The sequence below is a fragment of the Canis aureus genome, chromosome 4 (genome assembly GCF_053574225.1).
Source record: "Canis aureus isolate CA01 chromosome 4, VMU_Caureus_v.1.0, whole genome shotgun sequence".
Taxonomy (NCBI): Eukaryota; Metazoa; Chordata; class Mammalia; order Carnivora; family Canidae; genus Canis; species Canis aureus.
In genome coordinates this window covers 23092242-23116051 of record NC_135614.1, presented here as the reverse complement: position 1 = coordinate 23116051, position 23810 = coordinate 23092242, and the positions used below count along the sequence as shown (strand labels likewise).

Genomic DNA, 23810 nt, shown 5'->3' with positions numbered 1-23810 from the left:
GTTTTCATCCCCTTCCCTGTATTCCTACTTACCATCATATTAGTTCCCTAGGGCTGTGATAACAAATTGCCACACACTGTGTCACTTAAAAGAAATATATTTTCTCATAGTTCTGGAGGCTGGAAGTGCAAAACCAAGGTGTTTGCGGAGTTGTTTCCTTTCTTGTCTCTGCCTAGCTTTGGGTCCTTGCCTACACAGTCCTTGGGATTCCTTGTGGCTTATAGGCACATCACTACCATCTCTGCCTCGGTCTTCTGAGTCCCTTCTCCTTGTGTGTCTGTGTCTCTTCTCATCAGAACACCATGTACATCCTACTCCAGCATGAACTTATCTCTTTTTTTTTTAAGATTTTTAAAATTTATTTATTCACAAGACACACAGAGAGAGAGGCAGAGGAAGAAACAAGCTCCCCTTGGGGAGCCCAATTCGGGACTCGATCCCAGGACCTGGGATCACACCCTGAGCGGAAGGCAGATGCTCTGCCTGAGCAGACCCAGGTGTCCCTGGTATGAGCTTCTCTCTGCAATGACCGTATTTCCAAATAAGGTCACATTCTTAGGTACTGGGGGTTAAGAGTTCAAGATACCTCTTTTAGGGGAGACCATTCAACCCATAACATCCCTCAGGACCCAGGGGAATGTGTGTTCCTTATCCGACTGCCCTAATACCCAGAGACAGAATTAGGACTCCTGCATATTTAAGACACGCTTCTGTTTATTAGAGCATTAGACATGTTCGTCGTCACGGGCTGAGCCCGGGGCCTGGCCTCTTTTGAGCTCTCCAAAGTGCCTTGGAAAGGGGTAGATGGTGAGCTCTTCATAAATGAAGCAAGCCCTGCGAAGCAGCCCCCCTTCCATAAGCGGACGTGCTCTCAGCACTGTGGGAAACATTCCCTGTAGTAGTCCTCGCAATGACTCCTGTAAAGTATTTATGCGTTGTCACTCCTCTTTTATAGTGGAGAATGTTGGGATTTAGGGAGGCGAGAGAGCTCTAAACCTGAACTGGCGCCCGAAGGCATCCCATGAAGTTCCCCATCCCCCACCTTCACATCTCCCAAAGTACCCCTGATCTGGCTAATTCGGCTCTCTTCCCTTGAGAACCTGGAGCCCCACTCAGTCCTACTGCCCCCGGGATCTGTGCGGCGCGTTCGGGTCCACACGTCCGCCCTCCCGAGCCGCGTCCGTCCCGCAGCCGCACACAAAGCGGATCCACCCTGCGCCCGAGAGCGCGCGGTCCGCTTCTCCGCGCGGGCAGCTCCCGGGCGCGGCGGGAGGCCCGGAGCGCTGATTGGCTGCGCGCGGCCCCGGCCCGATGCCGGCGCGGCGATTGGCCGAGCGGCCCCGCGCGCCCCGCCCCGCCCTGCCCCGCCCCCCCCCGCCCGGGCGCGAGGCTGTTGCATGGGCGCCGCCGGCGGTGGAGGGAGCGTGAGTGCGCTGCGCAGGGCGCTGGGAGGCTTTGTCGCTGTAAGTGGAGCCGAAAGCGGCCTGCATCGGGGCCCACGCTGCGCGCCCCGCAAAGTAGCCGCAGGCTGAGGCCGAGGCCGAGGCTGGAGGGCCGGGGGCGCGGGGATGGCAGCGCCCCGGTCCTGCAGCGGCCCCTCCCCTCCCCCAGGTCACCGGGTGGAAAGGGCAGCGGTGCGTCAGCCGCGGCTTCCGCAGCGCCCCGGGGCCCGGAGCCCGGCTCCTGCTCGCGTCCACTGTCGCTGGACCCGGCCGGCCGCGGGGTGGGCGCGGCGGCGGCAGGGAGTGGGGAGCCCGGGGGCGCGGGCCGGGCCTCCGCCTCCGCCCCCGCCCCGCGGGAGGTGCAGCGGAAGCAGCGCTGTCCGGGCTCGCTCCCGCCCTGGGAGCACGTGCCCCGGCCCTCCGTGCTGCCCGCGTTCGCCCCTCTCCCCGCTTTATTGCCCCCAGTCCCCGCCTGCCGCGCGAGCGGAGGCCCGGCGGCGAGGAGCCATTGGCTGCGGGCTCGGGGGTGGGTAGACGCGGGAGGCGGGCCCCTTGCGCGCGGCGCGGAGACCCTGGCCCGCCCCGCCCCGCCCCGCCGCGCCTTCCCGGGAGGCGCTGCCGGGCGCCTGGAGCGGAGGGAGCGGAGAGAGCGGAGCGCGCGGCGCTGCGAACCCCAAGGCCCAAACCCAGGCGCCAGCCCGTCCGCTCGCGCCCCAGCGGCTGCTCTCCCTGGGGTGAAAAAGTGGGTCAGCTCTGCCCAGGTCTCGAGGGCTTTCGGGGCTACTTGGATACCGTCCAGCTTCCGCCGCTCTCCTTCCCCACCTGCTCCCCCCACCTGGCCTGGCCTGAAGGACCCGCAGGAGCCAGCGGTCGGGGAGCTTGCACACATGGCTCGGGAGGCTCGAGTTGCCCTTCGGAGCGGATGCCAGGCTCTAAAGTTCCCAAGGGACCACAACAGTAACTAAATATAGGAGCAGCTGGTGCGGACGGGGTGTCGCAGCAGCTCCTTTGCACAGATCTCGAGGCTCCAGATAAGGTGGAGTTCTCACGAGTGAGGACAGGAGCTCCAGCAGGGGGCTGCAGTCAGGGTTTAGGCAGAAATCACCCCAACTCCAGCCTCGTTTCCGGATGAAACTAGGTTATAGATCCAGAAGGGCCTATCGCCAGCTCCCACAGAGGAAGGCAGCTTTTCTGGCATTGAGTTAATGATATCCTAACTTACTGTCTGTACTTGTCACCTATGCATTTTGTGGGAAGTGCTTAACATTTGCAAAGACTCTGCTCAAAAGTTCTATATCATTTACTTGTCAAAACAACTCAACAAGGTAGGTGGTATTTCCATTTTACAGATGGCGCTGCTCACAAACACCTGGATAACTTTCCAAACTGGCCTTAGGCTGCTGCCCTCCGAAAACTTCCCCTAGCTGCCTGCAGAGAAACAGAGGACAGAGTTAGGGGAGTGCCTACAGCCCCCTCCCCCAGTAACCTGGGGACAGATTGGCTACCTGTCTGCCTCTTTCTCTCATCTCTTTGGGTCCCTCTGCTCTCTCCCTTTATACAGAGGGAATACAAACTCCTTCCAGTTGGCATCACAGCCCTACTAGCATCTAGCTCATTCTTTGTCTTGTCACTAAGTTTCTCCTGGTTGGGGGAACCTCATTCTGGCTCATGCCCCATCTCTATAACTCTGCTCCCCTGGGTGGCCCTTCTAGAAGGTGCCCAGGAGATGTTTGTTGGATTTAAACATTTCGTGAGGCTATGATGTCCACTCTGAGGAAAGGGGAGTTGGGGATGTATAGAGAGGGATGTGTTGCTGGGGCAGCAGCAGTGTGAATATGGCTTTGGATCCTGTGCTGAAGGATCTCTAGGATTTGGAGCACTTGCTTTGAAATTAGCTAAGGCTTCCCTGCAGTCCCTTGGGGGACATTCTCTGACTTTCTTCTGCTATGGACTTTGCCTGTGGGTTTGGCCAGATGCCTCAAGGAGCCCAACACTTGCGTCTGTGGTGTTACCCTGGAGCCCTGTAGTTGGCTTCTGGTTCCAGGAGGGCTCTTTCAGGGACCCAATCCAGACTCCTGTCATCCTGTTTGTTCTTCCCTCAGTCTGGCGCCCCCCTACCCCATCTTGGGCCTTCTACCCCATGCGGCCCTGCCATGCTCCTCTCTCACTGCCCTGACTGTGCCAGAGTGACCAGCCTTTGTTGTCTGACCTCAGAGAGGAACAGCCAGCTGGACTGTAGGAAGGAATTCTCCCTTGGGAGGGAAGGAGTAGTGTTAGGTGAAGTGAGGTGGTGTCCTGGCCAATTAGTGAGGGTGGCGATTTTAGGCAGAAGGTAGTTCTTGGGGGTCTAGGGCCCATCTGTGAGGTACCCAGAGCATCCTCTGGGATTTAAGTCCGTCTAGTCTGGCTGTCAGATTGCTCCTGTTCCTGCTCTGATGTCCATTCTCTGACCCACACCGTAGAGTGTCTTTGCTTGCCACCAGGGGTGAGATTTTTAATTTGATTAGTTATCATCAGTGGGCTCTATCCCTAAGATCCTCCTGCCCTGCTCCCCCTACCCCCCAACCTGGTGACAGCTAGTAGAATTGTAAGCATAGTGCCTGGCTGAAAGTCATCAGCCCAGACAGTCCCACTTAGGGTTATTAAAACAGACCCTGGGCAGCTTGGAGATCTATCTCTTTCCCTTGTGCAGGGAGGACAGGATTGCCTCAGTGATGTTTCCTAAAAAGCTGTCCATCAGAATCACAAGTCAGAGCTTTTTCCTGTGTTTCTATCCTCTTTATTCTTATATGCCCTATACCTAGTAGCTGCTCAGTACATGTTTGTGGTTATTGATAAGTAATGGAGATAGGGCAAGGAAGGAGCATGGTGTAGTAGGAAGAAGACTAGGCTGGGAGTTAGGAGACCCAGGGTTTTTGTTTCCCATCTAAGCTCATTTATCTCCCCTCTTGGGGTTCAGTTTTCCCATTCACAGGGATAAGCCACCAAGATCCCAGCAACATTGCTGTGCCCTAGACTTTGGGGATGGTCCTAAGGGCAGCATGGTGGAGGTGTTGGGTTTAGTTTGCCATAATCATCACTATTCCCTACTTTCTTATCCTGGCCTACCTCATACAAGTTGTCTACTTAACACCATTAGGCATTTGACTATATGACCCTTCTTATTTAAACAGTATCTTAGATTTATTATGAGAGTCCACATTGACTTGTATTTAGATTTGAAACCCAAATGATGGCTGTTGATCATCATCACCATTGCGGTATCCTAACTAGGCATTTATATTCAGCTTATGGTGTAAAGTGCTGGGAGAAAGCACAGTATAGATCCGCTCCCTGTGCCAAGCTGCCCACAGGCCAATTAGGGAGACAAGTATATTTATTTTAAAAAGCTCATAAACAACCCAAGTGGCTTGTACTAAGTCTGTAAGTGGTGCTGAAACTCAGAGGGAGGAGAAAACACTGAGAGATGAGGCAATCAGGGAAGACTTCCTGGAGATGGCAAAGGAAATCCTAGTCATTCCTTAAAGATGAGTACATGTTCCACTGAGTTATTTGTTTGAAGTCACATGGGTATGAAACTGGGTTCAGGGGCCAGTGTCCTGTCTGCATGTGTACCGTTTTATCCTCCTTTTTTTCTTTTTTTTTTTTTTCTTTTTATTTTTTTTTATTTTTTTTATTGGTGTTCAATTTACTAACATACAGAATAACACCCAGTGCCCGTCACCCATTCACTCCCACCCCCCGCCCTCCTCCCCTTCTACCACCCCTAGTTCGTTTCTCAGAGTTAGCAGTCTTTACGTTCTGTCTCCCTTTCTGATATTTCCCACACATTTCTTCTCCCTTCCCTTATTTTCCCTTTCACTATTATTTATATTCCCCAAATGAATGAGAACATATAATGTTTGTCCTTCTCCGATTGACTTACTTCACTCAGCATAATACCCTCCAGTTCCATCCACGTTGAAGCAAATGGTGGGTATTTGTCATTTCTAATAGCTGAGTAATATTCCATTGTATACATAAACCACATCTTCTTTATCCATTCATCTTTTGTTGGACACCGAGGCTCCTTCCACAGTTTGGCTATCGTGGCCATTGCTGCTAGAAACATCGGGGTGCAGGTGTCCCGGCGTTTCATTGCATCTGTATCTTTGGGGTAAATCCCCAACAGTGCAATTGCTGGGTCATAGGGCAGGTATATTTTTAACTGTTTGAGGAACCTCCACACAGTTTTCCAGAGTGGCTGCACCAGTTCACATTCCCACCAACAGTGTAAGAGGGTTCCCTTTTCTCCGCATCCTCTCCAACATTTGTTGTTTCCTGCCTTGTTAATTTTCCCCATTCTCACTGGTGTGAGGTGGTATCTCATTGTAGTTTTGATTTGTATTTCCCTGATGGCAAGTGATGCAGAGCATTTTCTCATATGCATGTTGGCCATGTCTATGTCTTCCTCTGTGAAATTTCTGTTCATGTCTTTTGCCCATTTCATGATTGGATTGTTTGTTTCTTTGGTGTTGAGTTTAATAAGTTCTTTATAGATCTTGGAAACTAGCCCTTTATCTGATATGTCATTTGCAAATATCTTCTCCCATTCTGTAGATTGTCTTTGAGTTTTGTTGACTGTATCCTTTGCTGTGCAAAAGCTTCTTATCTTGATGAAGTCCCAATAGTTCATTTTTGCTTTTGTTTCTTTTGCCTTCGTGGATGTATCTTGCAAGAAGTTACTATGGCCGAGTTCAAAAAGGGTGTTGCCTGTGACCTTCTCTAGGATTTTGATGGAATCTTGTCTCACATTTAGATCTTTCATCCATTTTGAGTTTATCTTTGTGTATGGTGAAAGAGAGTGGTCTAGTTTCATTCTTCTGCATGTGGCTGTCCAATTTTCCCAGCACCATTTATTGAAGAGACTGTCTTTCTTCCAATGGATAGTCTTTCCTCCTTTATCGAATATTAGTTGCCCATAAAGTTCAGGGTCCACTTCTGGATTCTCTATTCTGTTCCACTGATCTATGTGTCTGTTTTTGTGCCAGTACCACACTGTCTTGATGACCACAGCTTTGTATTACAACCTGAAATCTGGCATTGTGATGCCCCCAGATATGGTTTTCTTTTTTAAAATTCCCCTGGCTATTCGGGGTCTTTTCTGATTCCACACAAATCTTAAAATAATTTGTTCTAACTCTCTGAAGAAAGTCCATGGTATTTTGATAGGGATTGCATTAAACGTGTATATTGCCCTGGGTAACATTGACATTTTCACAATATTAATTCTGCCAATCCATGAGCATGGAATATTTTTCCATCTCTTTGTGTCTTCCTCAGTTTCTTTCAGAAGTGTTCTATAGTTTTGAGGGTATAGATCCTTTACATCTTTGGTGAGGTTTATTCCTAGGTATCTTATGCTTTTGGGTGCAATTGTAAATGGGATTGACTCCTTAATTTCTCTTTCTTCAGTCTCATTTTTAGTGTATAGAAATGCCACTGACTTCTGGGCATTGATTTTGTATCCTGCCACGCTACCGAATTGCTGTATGAGCTCTAGCAATCTTGGGGTGGAGACTTTTGGGTTTTCTATGTAGAGTATCATGTCATCGGCGAAGAGGGAGAGTTTGACTTCTTCTTTGCCAATTTGAATGCCTTTAATGTCTTTTTGTTGTCTGATTGCTGAGGCTAGGACTTCCAGTACTATGTTGAATAGCAGTGGTGAGAGTGGACATCCCTGTCTTGTTCCTGATCTTAGGGGAAAGGCTCCCAGTGCTTCCCCATTGAGAATGATATTTGCTGTGGGCTTTTCATAGATGGCTTTTAAGATGTCGAGGAATGTTCCCTCTATCCCTACGCTCTGAAGAGTTTTGATCAGGAATGGATGCTGTATTTTGTCAAATGCTTTCTCTGCATCCAATGAGAGGATCATATGGTTCTTGGTTTTTCTCTTGCTGATATGATGAATCACATTGATTGTTTTACGGGTGTTGAACCAGCCTTGTGTCCCAGGGATAAATCCTACTTGGTCATGGTGAATAATTTTCTTAATGTGTTGTTGGATCCTATTGGCCAGTATCTTGTTGAGAATTTTTGCATCCATGTTCATCAGGGATATTGGTCTGTAATTCTCCTTTTTGGCGGGGTCTTTGTCTGGCTTTGGAATTAAGGTGATGCTGGCTTCATAGAACGAATTTGGAAGTACTCCATCTCTTTCTATCTTTCCAAACAGCTTTAGGAGAATAGGTATGATTTCTTCTTTAAACGTTTGATAAAATTCTCCTGGGAAGCCATCTGGCCCTGGACTCTTGTGTCTTGGGAGGTTTTTGATGACTGCTTCAATTTCCTCCCTGGTTATTGGCCTGTTCAGGTTTTCTATTTCTTCCTGTTCCAGTTTTGGTAGTTTGTGGCTTTCCAGGAATGCGTCCATTTCTTCTAGATTGCCTAATTTATTGGCGTATAGCTGTTCATAATATGTTTTTAAAATCGTTTGTATTTCCTTGGTGTTGGTAGTGATCTCTCCTTTCTCATTCATGATTTTATTAATTTGAGTCTTCTCTCTCTTCTTTTTAATAAGGCTGGCTAATGGTTTATCTATCTTATTAATTCTTTCAAAGAACCAACTCCTGGTTCTGTTGATCTGTTCCACAGTTCTTCTGGTCTCGATTTCGTTGAGTTCTGCTCGAATCTTTATTAACTCCCTTCTTCTCTTGGGTGTAGGATCTATTTGCTGTTTTTTCTCTAGCTCCTTTATGTGTAAGGTTAGTTTTTGTATTTGAGTTCTTTCCAGTTTTTGAATGGATGCTTGTATTGCGATGTATTTCCCCCTTAGGACTGCTTTTGCTGCATCCCAAAGATTTTGAACGGTTGTATCTTCATTCTCATTAGTTTCCATGAATCTTTTTAATTCTTCCTTAATTTCCTGGTTGACCCTTTTATCTTTTAGCAGGATGGTCCTTAACCTCCATGTGTTTGAGGTCCTTCCAAACTTCTTGTTGTGATTTAGTTCTAATTTCAAGGCATTATGGTCCGAGAATATGCAGGGGACAATCCCAATCTTTTGGTATCGGTTCAGACCCGATTTGTGACCCAATATGTGGTCTATTCTGGAGAAAGTTCCATGTGCGCTTGAGAAGAATGTGTATTCAGTTGAGTTTGGATGTAAAGTTCTGTAGATATCTGTGAAATCCATCTGGTCCAGTGTATCATTTAAAGCTCTCGTTTCTTTGGAGATGTTTTGCTTAGAAGACCTATCGAGTATAGAAAGAGCTAGATTGAAGTCACCAAGTATAAGTGTATTATTATCTAAGTATTTCTTCACTTTGGTTAATAATTGATTTATATATTTGGCAGCTCCCACATTCGGAGCATATATATTGAGGATTGTTAAGTCCTCTTGTTGGATAGATCCTTTAAGTATGATATAGTGTCCCTCTTCATCTCTCACTACAGTCTTTGGGGTAAATTTTAGTTTATCTGATATAAGGATGGCTACCCCTGCTTTCTTTTGAGGACCATTCGAATGGTAAATGGTTCTCCAACCTTTTATTTTCAGGCTGTAGGTGTCCTTCTGTCTAAAATGAGTCTCTTGTAGACAGCAAATAGATGGGTCCTGCTTTTTTATCCAGTCTGAAACCCTGCGCCTTTTGATGGGGTCATTAAGCCCGTTCACATTCAGAGTTACTATTGAGAGATATGAGTTTAGTGTCATCATGATATCTATTCAGTCTTTGTTTTTGTGGACTGTTCCACTGAACTTCTTCTTAAAGGGGAATTTTAAGAGGCCCCCTTAAAATTTCTTGCAGAGCTGGTTTGGAGGTCACATATTCTTTCAGTTGCTGCCTGTCTTGGAAGCTCTTTATCTCTCCTTCCATTTTGAATGAGAGCCTTGCTGGATAAAGTATTCTTGGTTGCATGTTCTTCTCATTTAGGACCCTGAATATATCCTGCCAGCCCTTTCTGGCCTGCCAGGTCTCTGTGGAGAGGTCTGCTGTTACCCTAATACTCCTCCCCATAAAAGTCAGGGATTTCTTGTCTCTTGCTGCTTTAAGGATCTTCTCTTTATCTTTGGAATTTGCAAGCTTCACAATTAAATGTCGAGGTGTTGAACGGTTTTTATTGATTTTAGGGGGGGATCTCTCTATTTCCTGGATCTGAATGCCTGTTTCCCTTCCCAGATTAGGAAAGTTTTCAGCTAGAATTTGTTCAAATACATATTCTGGCCCTCTGTCCCTTTCGGCGCCCTCGGGAACACCAATTAAACGTAGGTTTTTCTTCTTCAGGCTGTCGTTTATTTCCCTTAATCTATCTTCATGGTCTTTTAATGGTTTGTCTCTTTTTTCCTCAGTTTCCCTCTTTGCTATCAACTTGTCTTCTAGGTCACTCACTCGTTCTTCCACCTCGTTAACCCTTGTCGTTAGGACTTCTAGTTTGGATTGCATCTCATTCAATTGATTTTTAATTTCTGCCTGATTAGCTCTAAATTCTGCAGTCATGAAGTCTCTTGAGTCCTTTATACTTTTTTCTAGAGCCACCAGTAGCTGTATAATAGTGCTTCTGAATTGGCTTTCTGACATTGAATTGTAATCCAGATTTTGTAACTCTGTGGGAGAGAGGACTGTTTCTGATTCTTTCTTTTGAGGTGAGGTTTTCCTTCTAGTCATTTTGCTCAGTGCAGAGTGGCCAAAAGCAAGTTGTATTGGGAAAAAGAGAAAAAGAGAGGAGAGAAAGAAGGAAAGAAAAGAGAAAGAGAAAAAAAAAGGGAAGAAAAAGAAAAAACAAAAAAACAAAAAAAAAAAGAAGAAAGAGAAAGAAAAAGAAAGGAGAAAAAAAGGGGGTGGGGGAAGGAAACAAATCAAAAAGCAAAACAAAACAAAAACAAAAACAAGAACAAACAAACAAAAAAAGAACCACCGGGGAGTATCTTCTGATTCTGTGTACTTTAAGTCCCTTGGCTTCTCCTGGAAGTTGTCCGTCTAGCTGGTGTTCTGGGGGAGGGGCCTGTTGTGCTGGTTTTCAGGTGTTCGCAGTTGGGGGAGCTGCTGTGCCCCTGCCTGGTGCAGGGCTCAGTGGGGGTTGTTTACCCCGTGAGGCCGCAGGAGGAACAGCCCCAGTGGCGGGGCAGCTCTGGAAACCTGGATTCAGCTCCGGCAGGAACTCCGTCTGCAGGGCCTGGAGGCTCCGGGGCGGGGCCGCTGATCTGCTCAGCTGGGGCAGGAGCGTCCTCGCTGTCCTGGGCCCTCCCGGCCTCTACCTGTCCCGGGGGAGGCGGGATCCTGGGCTGTGTCCCGGCGCCCTGTGCTCCGGGGCCTGCGCTGTTGGATTCGCGCTCCGGCCCCGCAGCCCCCTCCGCGGAGCCGCCGCCCGAGCCCCTCCGAGCTGCTCCGGGTCCCGCCGTGCGCGCTGCAGCCCTTAGGGAGCTCGGCGCACTCTCCTGGGCGCGCAGTTGCTGTTACTGTCCCGGGGAGCCCGAGGGCATCTGCTCCCTCCTGGGTCCTGCTCCACCTCCCCGCGAGCCCCTTTCCGCCCGGGAAGGTCGGTGCAGCTCCTGCTTCTCTGGGACGGGGCTCTCCTGTCCTGGGGACACTCGCCCCGGCCTCAGCCCGGCTCCTCGCGGCCCCTCCCCCTTGGAGGCCTTTGTTCCTTTATTTCTTTTTCCCCGTCTTCCTACCTTGATAGAAGCGCGAACTCTTCTCACTGTAGCATTCCAGCTGGTCTCTCTTTAAATCTCAGGCCGAATTCATAGATTTTCAGGATAATTTGAAGGTTTTCTAGGTAGTTTGGTGGAGACAGGTGATTTGGGGACCCTACTCTTCCGCCATCTTGCTCCTCCCCCCTCCTTTTTTTCTTTTTTTAAATATTTTATTTATTTATTCATGAGAGAGAATGAGAGGCAGAGGAAGAAGCAGGCTCCCTGTGGGGAGCCTGATGCAGGACTCGATTCCAGGACCCCAGGATCACGCCCTGAGCCGAAGGCAGATGCTCAACTGCTGAGCCACCCGGGTGCCCCCTGTTTTATCCTCGACTAGAATCTGTTGAGACCTACATGTCCTGGGCCCTGGCCTGGAAAGATATAAATATTTTTGTTCAACCCTCATGTGAATTCAGTGAGATGGATATTACTAGACCTCCACTCAGATGAAGAGACTACAGATCAGAGTAGTTAAAAAGCTTTCCCAGGCTCCTGAACTAGCAAATGGCAGAGTTGGGCACTAGGCTTGTCTTCAAAAACCCAGACTGTTTCCACCGCACTGAGTGTCTCAAGTCTTGAGTGTCAGCCTCCGTGGGGAGATACACCCACATATTCACCGCTAACACGCTCAGCACATGGGTGGGTTTGACTAGCCGGGGCAGCCTTGTCTGCCGACACCTGTGTCGTTGAGCACGTTTGGACTTCTACGTGGTATCTATTAGCAGCACCGAGTACTACCCTCACCCCCTTCTTTCTGTCCTCCCGTTCTTTGGCCTCTGACCCTCAGAATGAGCGCATTAGAGCTCCCTGAGCCATTTTTGAAGCTGGGATTGGGATCCAGAGGCAAAAAAGAGTCCTGACCTTGGCCCCAAGTTCATTCTGTCCCCGGGGTGCTGCGGCCTTGTGGGCGACTCTCGTAAAGAGGTGATGGCTGGATATGGAGCTGGGCTGTTAACATTGTTGCCAGTGACTCACTTTGACCTTGGCCAGGTATCTAGTCCCTCTCTGTGCCTCAGTTTCCTTCTCTGTAATAAACAGGGAGTTGGAGACATTTCTAGAGTCCCTCATGTCTTTAACACCAAATAACTTTGATTGTGTTCCTCACCTGTCTTGAAGCCTTTTCTCCCCCAGGGATCCAATTTCCCTTCTCTCCTTTCCTTGCCCTGCCCCCGCCCCCTTCTCCCTCTGGGTCTGGCAGATAAACTCTGCACCAGGCTGATCGTCAGGTCTGCGGCTTAAAACTGTAATCAACCTGTAGCCTTCCCTCCATGTTGACAGGTAGGAAGGGAATTCTTAGAGACCCCCCACCCCTATCCCACCCCTTGCCTGTGAGCTCTGACCTGGCAGGCTGGCTGGATTTGCCTCTGTGCCCCCACTTCCCAGCACACAGAAGGTGCCTGGCAGAGGTGGGTGAGATGAACCGGGGCTGGAGGACTTGTCTGTGTGTGTATGGACAGGGCAGCCACCCAGAGGCTGTAGGATGGAGGGACACGCATCTCCCCCCTGCGGTTGGCTGTTCTCTGCCTCTTCCCTGCTGCTCCACCTGTTAAGTGAGTCACAGGCGGCACACACCTGAGTCCTCACACACACCTGGCCGCTGTTTGAAGCGCTTGCCCTGAGTCTGGTGAGGTCACGAGTGGATCACCCAGGAAAGTGGTTAGGCTGGGCTGCCCCGACCCTCTGATGGGCAGATTGGCTGCTCCAAAGGCCAAGCTGTATGTGGCCTGGTCTCTGGGCCTCTTGGAAGAAAGTGAGTGGCTTGGGGCTCTCCCTGAAGGCTTCCTGCAGCCTGGGTCCCTGGGGAGGACAGATTCAGGGGCATTTCTCTGGCTGGCGGGTGGGCGCTTCATGGCCCTGTGTCTTCCCCAGGCACAGGCCCCCTTGTGAGCAGCAGACCGGCCTGGTGGCTGGCAGCAGGACCCCCTCGCCTGCATGCTGAAGAAGATGGGTGAGGCTGTGGCCAGAGTTGCAAGGAAGGTCAACGAGACCGTGGAGAGCGGCTCTGATACCCTGGGTGAGTGAGGGCAGGGCGCCCCTCAGGCAGCATGTGATATCAGTGTCGATGTGGATTAAAAGAGAAGAGTGTTGGTGTGTCCCCTCCACACCAGGAGAAGTGTTTTATGGAGTTTTATCGCACTTGTGCTTGGTTTTCGCCTAAGAAAATAGGCGAAACCAAAATAGGCTGCGTAAGACCTATTTCTTATTATGGGTCACAGTCAGAGAGGTTTGAAAAACATTGAGCGAGGGCTTCCATCTGCTGGGAGCCTGTCTGCACTGCCACTGACTCTGAGTGTGTGTGCCCTTGGTCCAGGTGACAAAAGCTGGCACTGCCGAGTAGCCCCAGGTACCAGGCCCTGTGCAGGTGCCTCGTGAGTGTTGCCATATTGAATCTTCAGCGCGGCCTCGTGATAGAGGAGACCCACCAAGCATGACTAACCTTGATCTTCAGATGAGGCGATGGAGGGTCAGAGGCAAAGTGGGCTTTTTCCAGGTCACCCAGCCTGGAGGCCCCTTTTCACTACATTGCTTTCCTTGAATTGCATCCTGTATGTTTTTTGCTTTCACTTGGTCGTAGCATTTTAGCCCATACAGCTATGCCAAGCCTTCAAGCATCTGAGCAAACCATCCTATTTAATTGAATTCAACAGATACTTATTGACCATTCGCATGTGCAAGGATTGCGTGTGTACGTGTGTCTCACCCGCTGGAATGTGTGTACCCCCTTAGAACCATTAGCATGTTGTGGGAACCCAGAGCGAGGGGAGCACCATCTCACCTTGGGGATGATTGCGTAGATAGGGTGGGATTTGAATGGGGACTTTGGCACACAGAGAGGAATTCCACAGGAGGGTAGGGATGTGTGTGTGTGCCCGTGTGCGTTTGTGTCTGTCTCTCCAAGGAGCATTTCCATGGAGGTTATTGCCTGACCAAAGATCCAGAGACTGGGAAGATAGAATATTTCTGTGAACAGCCATTGGTCAGGTGTGTCTGGGGCTACTGGGCAGGGGTGGTGGCCCAGAAAGTGGAGGGGCACTCAGCCTTCAAGATGAGCTTGGTCACCACCTCTTTCAGGAAGCCCTCAGCTCTACACCATTCACCCCTCGCTCCTTTCCTCCTCTATGTAACATTCCCTCGGTGTCCCTAGAGGGCAGGGACTTTTGCCCCCACCCCCCACCCCAAGAGCTGTGTTAGGTACTTTGTAAGCACATAGCATTTGGTGAACTGGGTGGGCTAAAGCGAGAGAAGCATCTTCCTCTGCCAGCGGACAAACTTGAAGGTTGTCTTTGGTTTTGGAGGGAAGTTTCTGGGGGATGCCTTCAGCTGGTGAGCGAATGGCCATGGGCCCTCAGGAAAAGAACTCTGGAATCTTGTGCTGGTTACTGATGTTTTCATGCTTAGCCCAGTGTTCAGAGCTCTCTACCACTCATACGGCCTGGATTCGAATCCCCACTCTGCACCAACTAGGCCACTATCTTAGCAGGTAGCTTAACTTCTAACTGAACCTGGGTTCTCTGTGTCTGTAATGGGGATGGTAACTGTGCCTATCTCATCAAGAGAACGGGGATGTCTGTAAGGCACTGGCCTTCCCAGTTCAGTGAATGGCAGCTGTTACTGTCTCACCTCCAGGGGCTGGGGGTGGCACCGAAGTCCTGCTCTGCCACAAACATACCTCCTCCAGGGTCAGCTGGCCACCTGGCTGGATCTCTTCATGTTGTTTTCAAATGGGGAGCTCAGTGCAAATCAACAAGTCTCTGCAGGGTATAACATACCCCTGCCTTAAAATGTTGCAGGGGGGAAGACACAGGTGCAGCGCGGCCTCGTCCACATGTCTCATGGGGGCAAGGATGGAGGAGCAACATTTTGACCTCCTGGGTCTGTTGTTGCTAGATAAAGGACTCTAGGAGGCAGTAGTGAGGAGGCTGGGGCCCCAGGAAGCTGCGCAGTTGCCACTGTGACATGGAGAAGGGGATGGGGGAATGGGGGATGGCACGCAGCAGGTAGGGAACCTGGAAAGCTGCATGGAGTCTAGACTTAAATGTCTGTGGACCGGAGATTACAGTTCTCTCCAGGCCAGGTGAGGAATTTCTGGAACTGAAGCGGAGCTGCCCTGCTGCCGGGGTGCAGTGTGTAAGGGGTCTAAGGTGGGGTGTGCTGTGACCAGTTCCTTTGTCGTGCCCAGGGCTGTGCCCACTGAAGAACCCAAAGGCAGGCCTCTGTCATCCTGCCTGGCCACTGCTGTACTAGGATTGGAACACTGGCTGTCCAGTGCCAGGGCTCAGGCAGGCCCTTTCCACACCACGCTGTCCTGGGGTGGGGGCACGGATGGTTGCCAAGCCCCAGGGTTGTAAGCACTGTAAAGCTTTAGCCAGGTTTGGAGAGGAATTCATCCTTTTAGTCCTGGATGTCTTGATTAGAGCTCGAAACTTTCACAGGGAGGTCTTTAAAGTTAGAGCACATTGATGGGGGCCTACCTACCTCTTCAGTGCCCAGTGAAGAAGCAAAATGCCAGACCATGCCACTATGGGCACCTGTAGTCCTGACCCTTTGGCAAGTGGAGTTTACTGAGCTTATGCAATCTGAGGGGTCTGGGGGTCTGAGCTCTCTGTATTGAGCATCTGGTGTGTGCAAAGTGCTGGGGGGCTCCCTTGGGCTATGTGCAATAGAGTTCTGGATGTGAGACCAGCCTACCACTGTGGGATACAGAGCAGTGAGTGACACAAGGTTTCCATGCTGAGCCATGTGGGATACACTGCAGGTGGTCGGAGTTCAGAGGTAGGAAATGTTACGGGTATTAAAGGCATTCTGGAGGAGGTGGGAATTGAAATGGGTCTTGAAAGATGGGCGAAGTAACCCACTATGATTCTCATGTAAAACAGCAAGCAATCTGAAGCAGCCTAAAAAAACCAGGACCAAAAAATTGCTTAAATAGGTTTTGTTAGAGCTGTACAATGCAATTTATGTAGCTATTAAAAGTGGCGCATAAAATTTCATTACATGCTTGAATGAAGACTGGCAGCTTGTTCTGTATAACATGAATTGGAAAAAAAGTAAAGATCCCAAAACTGTATAGGCAGCACGATGCCAGTTAAACGTGTGTCTATAGGGGAACTAATTGAAACAAAATAAAACAAGATACAAATGGATGTTAGAAAATACCATTGTGCACTTTCTGAATGTCCTGTGATAAACATATTACTCTTTTAAGTAGAGAAGTCTAGGGACGCCTCGGTGGCTCAGTGTTTGGGTGCCTGCCTTTGGCTCGGGTCATGATCCCAGAGTCCTGGGATCAAGTCCCACATTGGGCTCCACGTGGGGAACCTGCTTCTCCCTCTGCCTGTGTCTCTGCCTCTCTCTGTGTGTCTCTCTCATGAATAAATAAAATCTTAAAAAAATAAAATAAGTAGAGAAGTCTAGATTTTGGAGAAAGGACCACCTGCCGCTATAGGAGGTGGAAATAACCCTTGCCAACAGCAGAGGAGAGTTTTGGGGCTACCTCCATCTCAGCCCTGGGGTGTGGGCCAGGCTTCTCTGGCTTCTTCCCATCTGCTGGCTTCCCCTCCCTGCTTACCTGGGTGCAGGCCCAGGGTGCAGCTCTAGGATGGCTACTCAGAAGACGCAGGTGTCTTGCTGCAGGGCGGAAGATCCAGACTGGGCTGGGAGAGCTCAGTTACAGGCTCTCACCTTACTTAGGTAAGCATCACGCGCACTCCCCCAGGTGCTTGCGGGTGCCCTCTGGAGCCAGGCTTGCTCCTCCTGCAACCTGAGCTGTGACTCCCAGCCCTGGTCTTCCCACACCAGGCCTCTTCATCCCCCCTGGCCCCTGGTCTGCCCCTCAGCCTGAGCTGAAGCCACTTTCCCCAGCCCCTCACCCCTCCTCAGCCTTTTTGAATGAGCTTGCACAGAGTTGGGAACTCTGCACCATCCTCAGGCTTTCCTCACCCTCCTCTCCTTGTGTCCCCAAATTAGTTCTTTATCTTTGTAAGGATCTCAGACCCATCTGGGCTTCCTGGGTCCTCAGATCCCTGGGGCCCTCTGTCTGACCTTACCGTTCCCCCTGGCCAGTGGATCGGCAGGCCAGGCCGTCCTGCACCCCACTCCTCTCCAGGGGAGAGATTCCCAGGCCTTTGCGGATGACTTGTAAAAACTGATCATGATTGCTGAGGAGCAGGACTTGGAAAGGTCTGGGAGAGTGTGGCTGGCTGGGACAGAGTCTGGCAAAGCTGGTGGGAAGGAGCACCCAGTAAGAGCTACAGAGGAAGGAGCCAGCATTTCCCAGGGCCTGCTGCGTGCTGAGCACAGATGTTTGAGTCCTCTTTTCATTCTTTCTGTGGTCTTTTGTACTTCCTGCCAGAGGATTCCTGTCTGTGTTCATTTCAAGTAAATTCTGAATCAATAGCTCTAGGCACGTTGCCTTCCCCTCTTCCCTTGGGTTTCTTTTGCCTCGAATTTCTCTTGGGGCTTCCATCCTGTGCATTCGTCGCTCTAGTGTATTTCCTTTATCGTCATCTCTCCAGTACATTCTAGATCCATCTGCCATTTCACTGTTTGCTTCTCCATTTGTGTTCAATCTGCTCCTGAACCCATCGTTGAGTTTTAAGGCTACATACTTTAGTTAGTTAGTTAGTTAGTTAGTTAGTTAGTTAGTTTTCAAAAGTTCTGGGGGATCAAAAAAAAAAAAGTTCTGAGGGATCAGAACTCAGCCGATGAAGTGATTGACACTTGATCTCAGCTCAGGTCTTGAACTCAGAGTTGTGAATTCAAGCCCCATGTTGGGATCCACGCTAGGTGTGGAGCCTACTTTAAAAAAAGTTCTATTTTAGTTCTTTTAAGAAATCTGACTTTATATACTCTGATTTCTCTTTATATCTGATAAATCTTTTACCTTTTACTAAAAAAAAAAAAATCCTATTTTAGGGAATAATTTCTTGTTCCTTATGTGTTTAAATCTGCTTGTAATTTCTTTAATCTTTTTTTTTTTTTTAATCTTTTGTACTACCTCTATCACAGGGCGTTCTCAGCAGCCCACGTCTGCTGTTCCTCTTGACTCTAACTCACACTGGGTTGTTCTGGATGAATTTGATGTCATTTTAGGCCCTATGCCTGGTAGAGCCTTGTCTGTGTGACCCTGGGTCAAAGGGGCTATCCTCCAGAGGGGCTGTGGTTGCTTCCAGCAGATACCTGCCTGCAACCAGGTTAGACACCTGTTTTGTTAGAAATACTCTTTCTGGGACGCCTGGGTGGCTCAGCGGTTGAGCGCCTGCTTTTGGCCCAGAGCATGATCCCAGAGTCCTGGGATCGAGTCCCACATTGCGCTCTTTGCAGGGAGCCTGCTTCTCCCTCTGCCTATGTCTGCCTCTGTGTGTGTGTGTGTGTGTGTGTGTGTGTGTGTGTGTGTCTCTCTCATAAATAAATAAATAAAATATTTTTTAAAAAGCCCTAGGGGCTTCTGGGCCTTAGGGGAAAGGACTCTTCAAACCCTACCCCTGCCATGAGGGTGGTGGTTTCAGAACCTGTGATTTCAGAACCTTACAGGGAACTTGTTTTTTTTAATTCAGCGCCCAGGCAAAGACAAAGCAGCATTCTAATTATGAAAAAGCGCGTCTTATCCCTAGTCCGCTCTTCCTCTGAAGTTAGTCCTTCAGAACTCCAGCTCCACGGGGTCTCAGCTTCAGCATCCCTCAGTCAGGCCCAGCACTGCATTCCTCACCCTTCTAGACCATTCAGCCCGGGCCCCCGGTAACCCGGATTCACAGCAGACGTGGTGGGCCGAGCGTCTGTAGCTGCCTGTCGCCGTATCTTGGCGCTCCTCTCTACTTTGGACGCCTGCAGCTTGCTCTCATTAAATGCCAGGCGGTGTTGTCAGCACTTGGCTGGTGTTGCCTCATTGAATCCTCGCAGTGACTGTGTGACAGGGGTGATCTTAATCCCCCCATTTCACAGATGAAAAAACCAAGGCACGGAGCTTTCTTAATCCAGAGTTTCTAAGTGGTGGCACTAGGGCGTTCAGCTTGTCTCCTCTGCCGTGTTGCTTTTGAAGTAGGAGTCTCCCTGTTTTCTAGAAGCTGGAGCTAAGGCTGAGGATGTGACACAGGTATCGAGAGGTGGAGCCAGTTCTGTCCCAGCCCCGGGTGGCCTTTCCCACTGAGGGCCAGGGGAGGAGATGAGAACTTGGAGCCCCTGCTCCCCCTCATGCTTGCCTCTCTGCTCACACCGTGTCAGAACCACAGTCGGCCCTACCCTGTTCCTTGACAAGGAGGAGAATGATCAGAGCCTGATACCTGCCTGGTCAAGATGTCTCAGGTGGTGGTGAGAACAGCCGCCGTGAGCTGCTTCTGATTACAGACAGATTCATGGAGCCCATTCTAGAGCTTTAAAGGTGAAATCCCAGCATGGGCATGGTGATCTGCATTTGAACATGAACTTGTATGATTCTTCGCTGTCTTGAATAAACTACTGGCTTATGATTTACAGTCTGGAACTTCCTTCTCCTGGTGGGTTCTGGGGGTCTGCGTAGGGAGGGGTGTTGTCTGGGCAGGTCTCTGTGTGTTTATATGCGTCTGTGTGAGAGAGAGAGACAGAGACAGAGAGAGACAGAATGAATGTGAACGTGGGTGTGATCCATCCTCAGGGAACTGAGCAGCTGGGCCAGGAGCTGTGAGATAGGTGGGCAGACCAGAGCTAGTGAGAGAAGAGATGCATCTCCCCTTTGCAACTTACCCTCTCTCCCAGGCTTATCCCCACTTTGCTGGGGTGACTGCTTGTCTCCTCCCACTCTCACCAGCAGATGGTGCCCTGTCACCATGTGACAGGCAGCTGATGCCGGGTCTTGACCACACTGTTGCTAGGCAGGCATGAATGCCCACGTCCCACATCCTCACCTCCTGTATTCACATTCCTAGCTGACTCCCATGGCAATCTGACTTTGTAGCCCCTTTCTTGAGCAAGGGTATTCAGGAAGCTCAGTATTCAAGAAGCACGTAATGTATCTGTATATACTCACTAAATCAGAGTAATATCTTCCCTTGGGCCAGACACGGTCCCTTTTCAAGAAGTAACTACATTGAGCCCCTCCTTTGTGTACCTCACTTAGAGGAAGTGCCCCAGGAGTGCCCAGTCTGGAGGGGGAGGCAGACACACACAGACACGGACTCTCTCAGGCACATGTCAGGGAGGGGAGCAGCCAGGGGCTGTGGTGGAAGCAGTCTTTCTTGGTCCCAGGCAGGGGCCTGCATGCAGTTCCTGACCCTGAGCCCAGGAGGCTGGTGCTGGTGGCAATGACGGGTATGCCGTTGCTCGGATGTATCCTGGCCTGGGAAGTCCTGAGGTCAGCCAGGCTCAGGTCAGCTCTGAATGTGCGGAAGAGGGAGTGGGTCCTCACAGGGCAGCCCTCAGCCCACTCAGGGCCACCTGTTCACCATGAGGGCTGGAAGCCTCTGATATGCTGTCCTTAGCTTCCTGCCTTTCAATTGGGAAGGCAGGCTGCTATAGCTATAAACATTTGATTTAAAAAAAAAAAAAAAAAAAAAAAGAGGCAGCCTGGGTGGCTCAGCGGTTTGGCACCACCGATCCTGGAGACCTGGGATCAAGTCCTGCGTCAGGCTCCCTGCATGGAGCCTGCTTCTCCCTCTGCCTGTGTCTCTGATTTTCTCTCTCTCTCTGTGTCTCTCATGAATAAATAAACAAACAAAGTGATGCCAAGGTGGCTCAGCAGTTGAGAGTCTGCCTTCGGCTCAGGGTGTGATCCCCAGATGGGGATCGCATCGGGCTCCCTGTTGAGGAGCCTGCTTCTCCTCCTGCCTATGTCTCTGCCTCTCTCTGTGTGTGTCTCTCATGAATAAATCAATAAAATCTTTTAAAAAGAAAAACAAAAACTTGGTAGGTATTACATGCACCCGAGTACAAAGCATGAGACTCAGTGGATAAATAGTGGGAAGCCAGGCTTCCTCCTGCCCTGTCCTCTGTGCCCTGGCCCCTTGTCCCTCGCATAGTGTCTTGTGGAAGCAGAGGGTTAGTTATAAGGCCCTGTTGGGGCTAGACTGCCAAGCTCTGGAATTGTTAGGGGTGAAGATAGCTGGTGTCCTGAAGTTTTTCCAGGACTCTTTCTAGCAGTGGTGGGAGAGGATGCCAAAGCCCAACAGATATGGCCCAGGTCTCTCTACTGGGATTCCTTGAATCCCCTCCTGGAGCTTTGAGAGCTCCATTGACCACGAGTCCCACCTGCCCCTACTGGAGCCCTGATGTGGACTTTAGACTTCTGGGTGGGAGATGGGGGGAGGTGGGGGTGGGGGTCAGTGCTGGGTGACTTCCAGCACGGCCAACCTGTATCTTGGGTTCCTGGTCACTGCAATGGTGCCCCATGTAGCAGTGTTCAGAAGGCATCTGCCAAGTGGATGGACAGGTACCCTCAGACCACTTAAGGCATTAGCCGTCCCCCCTCGTTCTTCTGTCTGCAGGAAGGAAATTGCTCAGCTGTGAGAACTGGCCCAACCCTGAGTGGTCTCCAGGGAGGTCCTGTGGGAGGCAGAGAGCCCTGCACAGCGAGGAGGCCATTAGCTGGGTGTCAAATACTTGCAGGATGGAAAATGAACCACATGGATGAGTCTGCCTTTACTGTCTTGGGTTCTACATACCCCGGGCATTGTTTGAGTGCCCGTGCTGAGGGGGTGGCACGGAAAAGGGGGCACTGCAGCTGAGCCCCTGAGGATAGAGCAGGTTTGAGGGTGTGGGTGAGGCATGAGGGGAAGGCTGTTCTAGGAGAGGGTGTCTCTGCGGGCAAAGGCATGGCTGTATGCAGGCAGGCTCCTGTGAGGGGTGACCCAGAGAGGAAGGAAGGCCCTCAAGTGTCACCTGCAGTAGTGCCTATAGCAAAGTCCTGTTGTCAATACAAAATGAACAAACCTCTTAAAATCTCTTTAAAAAAAAGAAAAAGATTTTATTTATTTATTCATGAGAGACACAGAGAGAGAGAGAGAGAGGGAGAAGTAGGCTCCATGCAGGAGCCTGACGTGGGACTTGATCCCGGGACTCCAGGATCACACCCTGGGCTGAAGGCTGAGCCACCCGGGCTGCCCCCCTTAAAATCTCTAAAAGCAAGGAAGAGAGTTTTATTAGAGCCCAGGTTAGGACAGCTGCCCAGGAAGCACGGCCTTTGCAGGGAAGAAAGTGCTCCGGAGAATGAGTGGTTTTTATTATAGGGTTATATACTTCTTACATCCTGCAAAATCTCAAAAGATTGGAGGTTTACATATAGGCAGGAGTCACAAGTTTTGAAGGAACGCAGGGAGGAGGAGTACTGATCGCTATCTCCAGGACAGGATGGTTTTTCTTGAAGCTGCTCACTCACAAAGCAAATGTACAGTGTACGCGTGGCAGGCTGTCAGCCCAGCTTTTGAACAAAGTCAGAACACGGTCATGTTGACTTAGAAATAAAAAATGGATTCCTTTGTATATCAGGCCTTTAGAGTTTTTCTCTCATCACTTTGTATGCAGGTTTTAGGTTCTAAAGACAGGTTCTAAAGACAGAAAATCACCTAGAGTCAGGGGCACCTGAGTGGCTCTGTTGGTTAGGTACCTGCCTTCAGCTCAGGTCATGATCTCAGGGTCCTGGGATCAAGCCCTGCATCAGGCTCTCTGCTCCCTGCTTGTGCTCTCTCTCTCTCTCTCTCTCTTTCTGTCTCTTTCTCTCAAATAAATAAAAATCTTAAAAAAAAAAAAAACCTTGAGTCAAAATGACCCATGAATTATAATGAGCTCACACTTAATTTACAACCCGCTATGTGCTAAACTGTCCCAACTGTTTTTTTTCAAGATTGATTTATTTATCCATGAGAGACAGAGAGAGGCAGAGACATAGAGGGAGAAGCAGGCTCCATGCAGAGAGCCCAATGTGGGACTCGATCCCAGATCCCAGGATCATGCCCTGAGCCAAAGGCAGACGCCCAACCACTGAGCCACCCAGGTGTCTCCCAGCTGTTTTATATATGTCTCATTCCATCCTCACTGCAACCCTGTGATCTGTTCATCATTTAGCCTTGTGAGGGAGCTGCTGTTAACTCTCAACTTTCAGAGGAGGGAACCGGCTCAGAAAGGCTAAGCCGCTTGCTTCTCCAAGGGAGGGGATTCAAATCCATCACTCTAGCTGCAGAGTCCATGTTCTTACTGCTGGGTTAGCCAACAGCATGGGATAGTCCGCTTTGATGGCTGGCAATCAGGGGAAGTCACTGACTGTGATCAGCAGATCCATGTAGGGAAAGACATCCCATCAGATGCTAGTCACGCTCAGCATCTGAGGCCAGTGAGTTCATTGGGACCTGAGTGCCTCTGCCGTGCTTAATCTAGCAGTTTCTTTCTTTCTTTCTTTTTTTTAAAGATTTTATTTATTTATTCATGAGAGACAGAGAGAGAGAGAGAGAGAGAGGCAGAGGAAGAAACAGACTCCCTGTGGGGAGTCTGATGTGGGACTTGATACCAGTACGTACCCCGGGATCACACCCTGAGCCAAAGGCAGACGCTCAACCACTGAGCCCCCCAGTCACCCCAATCTGGCAGTTTCTGAGCAGGGAGTGACATGATCCAGGTGATGTTTAGGAGGATCACCACTAGGCAGAGGATGGATATGAGCACAGCGGGTGGGGAAACCAGGGAAGAGGCATCTTCTGTGGACCAGGCCTGTGCTGGTGTGGCTTTGTCCTGAG

At 50.0% G+C, this 23810-nt stretch overlaps 1 protein-coding gene across 2 annotated transcripts in view; it reads left to right on the top strand.

The window, feature by feature from the left end:
* Positions 1–1365: 1365 nt before the first annotated feature.
* LRRC20 (leucine rich repeat containing 20) overlaps positions 1366–23810 on the top strand; it is a 91694-nt gene continuing 69249 nt past the window's right edge. Inside the window, exons 1-2 of one of the 2 annotated variants that reach the window (XM_077894841.1) lie at positions 1366–1463; positions 12985–13129. In XM_077894841.1, coding sequence (XP_077750967.1) covers positions 13048–13129 — 82 coding nt within the window. In that variant the 5' untranslated portion in view covers positions 1366–1463; positions 12985–13047. The remainder of the gene's footprint in view (positions 1464–12984; positions 13130–23810) is intronic. The other variant, XM_077894842.1, reaches the window with a different exon arrangement.